Source organism: Lineus longissimus, chromosome 7 (genome assembly GCF_910592395.1).
Source record: "Lineus longissimus chromosome 7, tnLinLong1.2, whole genome shotgun sequence".
Classification (NCBI taxonomy): domain Eukaryota; kingdom Metazoa; phylum Nemertea; class Pilidiophora; order Heteronemertea; family Lineidae; genus Lineus; species Lineus longissimus.
The window spans coordinates 8,435,855-8,446,471 of NC_088314.1; the positions used below are offsets into that span (position 1 = coordinate 8,435,855).

At 37.9% G+C, this 10,617-nt stretch overlaps 1 protein-coding gene across 5 annotated transcripts in view; it reads left to right on the forward strand.

Annotated features, from left to right (window-relative positions):
* Window positions 1-10,617, forward strand: part of LOC135491390 (plexin-A4-like) — a 219,650-nt gene extending 209,033 nt beyond the window's left edge. For all 5 annotated transcript variants that reach the window (XM_064777229.1, XM_064777230.1, XM_064777228.1 and 2 more), the window contains 4 exons: window positions 46-138; window positions 1,857-2,026; window positions 2,330-2,618; window positions 2,823-10,617. In XM_064777229.1, the coding sequence (XP_064633299.1) occupies window positions 46-138; window positions 1,857-2,026; window positions 2,330-2,618; window positions 2,823-2,990 (720 nt within the window). In that variant the 3' untranslated portion in view covers window positions 2,991-10,617. The remainder of the gene's footprint in view (window positions 1-45; window positions 139-1,856; window positions 2,027-2,329; window positions 2,619-2,822) is intronic.

Genomic DNA, 10,617 nt, shown 5'->3' on the forward strand with positions numbered 1-10,617 from the left:
TCGGCACGTCGTTGATTCCTGAGGAGGTTTTCTTTGTGATTTTAGGTCAAGCAACACGACGTGAATGACAACAAGGAAGGTGACCGCGGTAACAAGATGGTCAGCGAGATCTACCTCACACGATTATTAGCCACCAAGGTAAGAGATCACGAGGGTTTCCTGCCAACAAGCGCGTTTCGCCATTTTGGGTGTTAAATTTGTTCATTTTCACACCATGGTGGACTTTGTCATCTGTGCAGCAATGTGGCAAAGTTAGCCAAGACGTTAACTTACGTCTGTCAGCAAGGTCAAGGACACGGATTACCGTCCAAAATGGATGCCCAAATGATGCACTTTGCCATTCATCTTCCACAATTTAAATTCAACCGATTCCAACCGATTTCATTTATTCCAAGATCCCTAGTGCAATGCTGAGTGTGAGTACTTCACCGCCCCCTCCGCATATTTACGTGCTCTGGGTTTGTATGTCATAATATAAGCATGCGCCCCTAGAGACTCGCTAAGGAACCTCTACACGTGTGTCGCTACTGTAGAGCCGCACATAGAGAGACGAGTGATGACCTGGACCCGGAGAATTCGCTAGCGGTACCGATGAGAAGAGGAGAAACTCCAAGCACTTGAATCTTTCCTTGAGTTTTCGTCTGAAGTTTGCTGCACATTGAATCTGTTCTACCACACCTCAGGAGCAGGTGACGCGAGCTTATCTTGTTGGAAAAGAAGCAAATAAGTACCCTTCTATGGTTATACTGAGACAATAGCAGGTTACAGCCAATCAAAAAGTCTCTCCTGCTCTTTAAATGGAGCGAAAATAGACATTTGATATAACGCTACCGATATAACTGGCGAGAAATTGAAATGTTTTAATTGTCAGACAATTGATTTACATGTGCAGCAAACTTGAGGTTATTTTCTACTAATTCCCTGAGACATTTCGAGTGCTGTTATAGAATGCATTCACAAGTGTGTTTTTCGCCCATTAAGTTATCGCTCCACCCCATTTTGTTTAGTCATCTGTTTCAGTTCCCGCTATTTACCACGGCCATTCCTTGAAAGAGTTCTGCTACTTGTTTTATTTCAGATTGTCCGTGGAGTTTGGAATGATCTCAAAACTAATGCAACATTTTCATACTTTTCAGTTTTTCCCCATCACTAATGCTCATAAAACATTATTACAATCTCTTCATCATGTTCATTGTATTATGGCTCAGTTGTGTGATGCACTGACTATTAAGTACTGAATACTAAGGCATGTGTATTTCAACAATCTCTTTCTATTGCTGTATACTTACTGAAATGACACAACCGTTACACTGTAAATTATTAAGCTTTTGATACAGTGACTTTTGAAAATTAACAGCAATTCTAAGTTAAATGCATGTAATTTCTGTCTTGACAGATTGCAACTCTTAACCAAAGGATGCACCTTTTTGCCTGTTGTTTTAAAAACTGATGCCAGTTTAACTTAATAGTACGAAATACATTGCAGCAAAATTTTGCAGAAAGGGGAGACCTCTTTGAAATCAAACATGTAATATCATGAAGAAAAAGGAATTTTGTAAAAGATTTTACTGGAGATGGCATTTTAGATGATTATTCAATCTCAGTTTTGTCAGTGATTACTAGAATTTCAACTTCTTGGTAAGAGTAATGTTTTTAAATCAGATTCTTTTCCAAACCACTGTTTATCTTTCAGAAGTATAGTCAATGCCATTTTATCTCAACTGCGACCTGAGGCAACCACAGATGAGTTGCTGTCTTGTCAGAAAATTAGTGTACCTCCTGCAATGTTAACTAAGAAACAAAATCTTCAACAAACATTTCACATTCTGATAACTTTTCTTCTTTGCACTTGACAGGGTACGTTACAGCAGTACGTGGATGACCTCTTCGAGACCATCTTCAGCACCGCCCACCGGGGAAGCGCACTCCCTCTCGCCATCAAGTATATGTTTGATTTCCTGGACGACCAGGCACTGCATCATGCCATAACTGACCCAGAAACAGTGCACACTTGGAAAAGTAATAGGTATGTACAGAAGATGTGTCAGCAGCTTAGTTCGGGCGCGGATCAGGGGGGGGCAATCATGGCTAGGGGCCCTTTCCTTACTAACTGAAGTCTAAAGAACCTTCAAAACAAAAGGCAGAACCACTTGACAATAATTGACACCGGGTACAAGCTGCATTGATACACTTAAGTGTAAGAAAATTATAATTGTCAATAAGTCGACAATTTCTATCAGTGCTCTCAGCCATTCAGTCGAAAATCCGAACACGTCCTTGTACATCTTAGCCCTTCTTAAAAAAATCTAACAGCATCTTTTCCTTTTAGTCTTCCACTGCGATTCTGGGTCAACGTGATAAAGAACCCCGATTTTGTGTTCGATTCCCACAAGTCCAACATCGTCGATTCCTGCCTCTCGGTCATTGCTCAAACCTTCATGGACAGCTGCTCGATGAAGGAACACCGCCTGGGGAAGGACTCGCCCTCCAGCAAGCTCTTGTACGCCAAGGATATTCCCAAGTATAAGAAATGGGTGGAGCGGTATTATCAAGACATCAAGATGATGCCCGCCATATCTGATCAGGACATGGGTGCCCTCTTGAGTGAGGAGAGTAGGGTGAGTGACGCATTTGTTTAGGGAAGTCAATATCTGATGCTGGCTAGACTGGTTGCTGACCATAGCTTCGGAGCAGTCACCACAGTCTCCCCTGAGATAGCTTTAGTGATTTGAGGTTGATAATTATGAATATTTCAGAGTTGAAATCTCCCAATTTGTTATTTCTGAAAATTCTATAACTTTTGTCTATTCGTCTATTTCCAGCATCAAAAGGAATTCAATGTGTCCGCCGCTTTGAATGAACTCTACAATTACGTTATCAAATACAACGACCAGTTACTCCAGAATCTGGAGGAGGATGAATTTGCCCGGACTTATAAACTTGCTTACAAACTAGAACAAGTCCATGGGTGCATGGAGAGTGAAGTATGAGACTGCATGGAGAGTGAAGTATGGAACTGGATCGTGCCATGCACCAAAAATATGTCTGTTTTCAATGCCTGGATTTCAATGCAATGTTCAGTGACTGATGTTCATGTACGTGTTATGTTCTGGTGTATAATAAGCTTGGTGTAGAAGTGCATTCAACAGGACACATTCGGCCGAACTTGCTCCCATCGAGATTTGCCAAGGAATGAGAGATTTTCTTTGGGCGTTATTCAGGATGTATACTTCAGAGACAGATTTTTACAGAGACCAGACATTCTTCATTTTAGCTGTGATCATGTGACATATATAATGCAGACGTCATGACAACGGAGACAATTCTTGGCAGAACTTTTATAATTTGTGCTTTCCCTTAAAGGGGCTGTGGGCTTACTAGCTTGCAGTAGTGTTAGTCCGGAGCTCCTTTAAGTTTGAGTGATGTTTCTTAGGTCAGGTTATAAGCAAACTTTTGAAGTGATAAAACAACATACTAAGTTGCTGTGTATTCTGCTTGCCATTTAATCATCATTATGTTATAGGTCTAATCAATATCAGCTTTTTTGCCAATTAGTGATAAATCCCTTGACGCTTATGATTATGAATCTCAGTTTAAGGGGAGACCATACATTGTATTAAGAGGTATAATGCAAAAGCTATAATGGTTTGCAATGAAATGCTTTGGTTTTCAGATCCGGGGAACTGTCAGCTTCATTTCACCATATAGTTATCTCAATTTTGTTCAGAATGGCTTAGCAGCTTTTTCACGGAACTCTTGAGTGTCAAAGGTGTTATCATTATCAGTAATAGGCTGCCAGCAAACTGATGGCCACCGCTACGTGACAATTACAATGTCTGAGATGATGCCATTTTCACGCATACTCTAGTGAAATCAGTGCTGTCTATTGGGTTTTACAGAAATAGTTTGATATAAAGCTCGAGTTGCACAATTTTATTCACGTTTGCTCAGCTGTGTCGATAAAATGATTTATTTTTGTGAACGTTTTGCGCCTTCTGGTCTGACTTCTTGACAACGACATGTTCGTAGCGTGAAATCTGCATGTTGTTAATATGTATGTGTTCATATTTCTCAACTGGTGCTGAGATTTTCCGCATGTTTACTGTAAAATGGGGTGAATTTGGCCCAGGGGGTAAAATTGCCCTAATTTCCAAGAAGATTGGCTGTAGTATTCTGGTTACAACTTTCATGTTGTCGAATTATAAGACATATCTCGTATATAAGGGTCAAGGCCGAGTCTACTTACTTTGTCAGGAAAAACTAGACAGATCATCCAAAATTAGTCAAATTTATCGTAATACTGTAAAATCAGAAAACATTTGCTCTGACCTATTTAATTTTGCAAGTCGTAGAAATTTCAGAATTTTCTTTCATTTTTGTGGATAAATAAGTTCCCCTTTCAAATTTCGCAGTTTCATTTTCACCATTAATATGATTACCGGTAGCAAAATGAAAAAAATAAAATGTCCATTTGGCAGTTTGCAGTAATAAATGCTAGATTTGACTGATTTAGGGTGAGGTTATACCATGACAATTTTGCTTGTATCGACATAATCTTGTTGATGTGGTCAGAGTTTCATGATAAGCTGTTAATGTAACATGTCATTACATATCATTAGTTCATCAAAATCTCTAATAAAGATTTCATAATCAAACCGCTAATTCTGAAGCAAAGCAATGCTTTCTGAGTATTTCCACTGAACAGTTTTGTAAACAAAAATTCCGACACATTGCCTTACAACTTCTAAGCTTTGAATGTTGTATTGAAATGAGACTTCCACAAGATTTACATCTTTCAATTCAGAAAGTCAGGTCGATCGATCATGGAGCTGCTATATGCAACTTAACCCCTTGTAATCTGGGCGCTCAATAGCTCAACAAGCGCAACTGCACAATCTATGTTAAAGCTTAATAGTTAGGCCTAGAAATTTTGTTCTTACACATGTTTCATTTCTTACGGTTAAATCATTATTTCTGCATGCCATTATGAATTAGTTTAGGTTTATTTAATAACGTCCTGTTTGTGTGATGAAATATTGATGCGAGACATTCTCTACTATGAGTCCTTCCATGGCTTTTGAGTCTGGGTATGAATAATTTAGGGCGGGTTTAACCGAACATCTCCTGCAGACAGTTCCGAGAGCTTTTCCATTTAGCAGGACTCCTTGTGACGTCAGTCCTGCCATGCACGAGGTCTATAAACCTACATGTATAAAGACGACTACATTATATGACGCATATCTTTGATCGGCTGTGACAGTCTTCGCTGGCTCTGAATGACTCGAATAACTTTATAAGTAAAATTTGTTTATTTTATTGTAACCGCTAATGAAAGGCCCAGTCGTATAACTCTTTCATCTCTTATACCTCGAATGCCAGGCTCCTGGAAAGGAGGCAGTTTGTACCATATTTCTAATTAACTGGTGACGAACTAACCAGCTTATTCAGAAAGAGCTACCAATGGGGTTTGAACCTTCAACCTTCCATTCAAGAGGCGGATAACTCGACTACTGGGCCATCGGGATTGGTATGTAAACTATCATATACCTTATAGGCATGTAAATCCTTTAACACATCACTGTCCACTGTATAATTTGAGATATAGATAATACGACACTCTAACTCCATCAGTCCTCATCAACACATATGAAATTGACAAGGTGTTACTTTCAAAATGTGGCCTACACTGTTACCTTTTAACTCACAAAAAAATGGCAGAAAATCTTATCATGTATTCTTTATTCATGGCAAAATATGTTTACTACCTTTGTGGCTCCATATTATATCTTAACCCGAAAGATGGCCTTCTTCAAGTATTAGCCCTCGCTTTCAGTATTGTATACCAAGTTGGACGCACCCTTTTTCGGTTGAAGTTGGGCCAACCCCATATATAAGTGCATATATATAATAAACAAACTTTACTATAAGTGCATTCACAAACTCGTAGGATTTTTTCAAATGACACAACAAAGCATTCTTTACTTCTGTCAAGATTCGGAGACACTGCATCTTTTACTCTTTATTGATGGCGATATTCCACTCAATGCAGACGTACTGTGTCGATGCTATTAAGATGACTTGGGCATGTCTCTAATGCATAGGTCTATTACACATAAGATAGGTCTTTTGTGAAGGCACCTCTGAGCTGGCTACATAGCATCGACACAGTTTTTTTTTACACAGTGTTGTTTTTTCCTCGAGAGCTTGTACCAGTTGATATTGATTCACCAAATTCCAGATTTTCGATGTTGTTATTAAAGAATTTGATGTCAGATGTAAAATAAAGGTGTGTAAAGTTGTCATGTGGAGAACTGGCCATTCAAAATTCACTCGTGTTCTCCGTTAAGGTGACTTTTTAAGAGCTACGTATTACAAGCGTTCAACTTCATGCATTCATCAATAGCTTTATATAATTTTGTACAAATTTCAAAGTTTTCCAGTGTTTTTTCCAAGTGCAAATAAACTTTGTTTATTTACGTAGGAGCTGATTATTTTCAAAGTATCTCCTCTTTCTTGTAAACGTTTCAATTTCCTATGAATGTATAATTTTACATCAAAGATTTTACATCAGTGTAAAAATAGAGGTTTTACCGATGTGCACATGTATAAGAAAACTCCTATTACATGTGAATCTTCAGTTTTGCATGTGGCCCATTTATTTTCCAGTAAGTTATTTTTACTTGTGACCCTCTTTTTATTTGCATGTGAGCTCTTGAAATTTACATGTGCATTCACCTCATTTAGTTACATGTGAATCTCGGGTTCACATTGATAATGTGAATTTTTTACAATGTGAATTATTAGATTTTACCTGCAATGTATGACCGGTCATACACTGCTGGTTTTACATGTAAAATTTTACAGGAAAATAGTAGATTTACATGTGAATGTGCATGTTTCTGCTGGGATATATATATACAACGTGTACTTTGTGCTGTTGTGGGGATGATTTTGATATGAATAAATTGATGATCGGATTAAAATGGCTTTGAATGATCAGCAGCGTCTTCATGCATTGATGATAAATTGTTTTTGATTAAAAGAAATGTTTACCTACTTCCCGAGGGTTTTTACAAAAACTTTATCGAAGCTTTTATTTATTTTAATGTAGTGCTGGATACCACTTTGGCCTACGAAAATGTCACAAACAAAACAAGCGAAATGGTGAACAAATGATGCACTTATCACTCATAGCATCTCCATGTACAGAATTTGTGTCCTTAGGCTATGCACTTCATCATCATTGTAGATGTTCCATGATTGCATCCGTCGTGGGATCGACCTAGTATGGTTACACGTTTTTTATTTCAATGCAACAACAAAACCAGCTCTTAGAAAGCTGGTACATTTATGTTACGAAAGTCGTCCCGAGAGTTTTGGATGTTCTAGGGCGTTTTTTTTCTTCAAAATGACGATAAGTGTATTTTTCTGATTGACAGATTTGTGTTTTATGATTAATGTTAAGAAGGCCTATTTGCGCTGGAGATTTTGATATTTGCAGTATTTTTATCAAGCGTTAAATCGATGTGGCAGTTACAAATGTACCTAAGTTAGGAAGAATTTGTATTTTCCTTAAATGGAGTATTTCCTTTTCTGTGAATACTTGTAAATATGGTGAGTGTCTGAATGTCCAAATTACCCATGGTGGAATTTAAGATCATTGCCTAGTTGTTTGATCTAAATCATAAGCACTAATCATTCATAATGTTGATTCAGCAGGACCTCTCTATTACGGACACTCAGGAGACTGACAATGCTGTCCTTAATTAAGAAGCGTCCTGATTACAGAGGTTGTACTCAGTGAAAATTACCAATTTGGGACAAAATGCAGTGTCCTTAATAGGGTGGGTTTTCCTCACAGTGGCACTAAGAGAGGTTTCACTGTAGGGTTTTTTCTACGAACTGATTACGGGGGGGGGGTGCACTGTTTAAGAAGAAATTATGAATAATGACGTCATCCTCCAATGGATGGTCTGTCGTAAAATAATTGATGTACTGAGAGCTATAGCCCACAAGTCCATTTGTTCAGAGAAGGTCTTATGGGATTTTAGTTCTCAGCACTTGAATCAAAGGAAATAATGCATTTCAATTCTGCGAGGTCACTTGTGTCTGCTTGTGTAGGATGCAGTGCAGCTTGTGTATGAATGGTTAATTGGAAGTCTAAATGAAAGTGGAAGTCTAAATGAAAGTCTAACTGTCTAACATAGAATTTATATGGATCGTAGCGTTGTTAACTATAAAGTACCCCGGTTAAGAGGTAGTTCTCAGATTCTCCTATGGTGTCGCCTGTGGTGTTTTACCAATAGAATGGCCTGTAATTCGTTCATATAGTGTGTTCAATGTATGCATTCATTTTTTGCCAGAGAAACATTGTAAAAAGGCAACAATTTTGTTAGAATGATTATGCATGTTCTAATTTTGAGATTATTACAAATTCTGGATGTGCTTTAGAAAATACTCCAATTTAAAAATGTTCATGACTATTCGAGCGAACTGTGTACAGTCCAAATCACAATTGTCATCCCTAACTTCGTGATATTAGCGTGACATTGACGCGCTACCGCACACAATTTACGTGAAACATAGAGAGATAAGCATGTCACTGGTGCGTCATTGACGTGCAACTCGGGTCATAACTAGCGCGTACGTTGCGTGTCAGTGACGTGCACCAGCATGAATATCATTTGTGATTTGGACTGTTAACTGTGAAATTAAATGAGCGATATTTAAAATCACTGCTGCAACCAGGGATTATGATTGCTGGGTGCAAAAAGATGGGGATAAGGTTTCAGAATGGGGTACAATTAGTCACAAATAGAGATTTGGGCAACCTTAACAAATCAATATAACATCCATACATGCATGTACAATGTACATATCAATATCTGGGCAATTAAGATTAAATGGGTCAGGTGACCAAAAATTCACAACACGTAGAATCAGTGTAACGAATAATTGAATTTTTTCATGCAATTTCTTATGATATGATGTCAAAATTGTTCATACATTGTGCATTTACTTGAGTCTGCTTGGCGAAATCTTTCCTTCACTTCACTAGTGTAAAAATTGTACAAAGATTTCTGTCGATAACTTTTGTAAATTTGTATTTCGCCAAGTGGGGATTTTGAAATATGGAGTGCTGCCAAACAATTTGACACTTATCCATGCCTGTTTTGTCTTGTCCGTATTTGTGAACATGTGAAGACACCTATTGTGAAAATTGTAAACTACCGTAGCTTCACCTGATAAAAGTTTGGTATTTGAAATTGATTTTTGTGTGAAAAATAGTTGTGGCTTCTTTTCACGATTTTAGTGTACTGGTATTACAAAATCACACTTTGATGGGATTTGACGGAAATTGGCGGGGTATCTGAGCTGTTGGCAGGAAGTTCTAAAATTGCATTGGGGTTAATGGTCAGAGCAAGGTTGAAATTTTATTTTTAAAGGCAGACTTTATAGAGTCAGCTATTAAAGGGAGAGTATAGGCAGGAGGTAGGGTTGGTCAGATTAAGTTTAGTACACAAAGTCACTGACGGGGGTCTCTCGTATCTCGCAGTACATCAAAACTGTTCACCGTTGTATAAGTAACATGATTATCACTGAATCAAAGACAAACCCGACTCCAAAATTTGCATACTAGCCACCTGATGACTGCTAATTTCACCCCGTAGCCCCTGCCGATACTCCCCCTTTAAAAATAACTTTTTTGGTCTGACAGCCACTTCAATTCCGGTGTTTTAAAAATGAACTAAAACTTGAACATAACTGGACTAGTCAAATTTTGAACAGAGCAACACTTTGACAGTCCCAGATGGGCTGCTGTTTAAAAGCTGTTTTAACAATATTTTTTCCCAACCAAGTGCCCCACCAGATTTTCAACTGGGTAAACTGTGCAAAATACGCACTGAAACTGGGCTAACCCTGGGTATCCACAGAATCCTCAAACTGTTGGTCACATTTCTATTAGTGTCGTGTTTCATTTGCTGATGTTTTAGAAACAGTATTATAAATACTTATGTATTTCGAGGTTTTCATGTGTACATGCTTTCAGTGTGTGAAATTCACTTTATAAAGATGCGATGTTGTTTTCTCAGATATCAAATAGCAGTAGAACCGCTCTTTAACAACACCCTTAGGACAGAAAAATGCTGTCCTTAATATATAGAGGTGTCCTCATAACAGAGGTCAAATTCAATGGAAATTACGAATTTGGGACCAAATGCATTGTCCTTGGTAGAGACTGTTTACCTAAAAAAGAGCTGACCCTTGAGGGAGGTTCTACTGTATCTAAAAAGTAATGACATTGGTATGGTCATTGTCATTCTCACAGAGATTTTCACCAACCCCACTGACATACACATACATGTACATGTACTGATGAGATTTGAAACAGCAGAATATTTTGTCAAAATAGTCAAAAATATGGGTAATGTAACTCTCAGTCCTTGGATTCTTCAGTTCATATAGCTCCTTACCCCTTGCTTTAATGGGGTGTCGTCTGTTTTTAGTGTGTGTACATTTTCGCTGCAAACAGTCAACATGTCAGATTTCATAAAAAAGATATTTTGTACTTAAGAAGAAAATAAATAAAGAATAAAAGATTAAATGCATATAGAA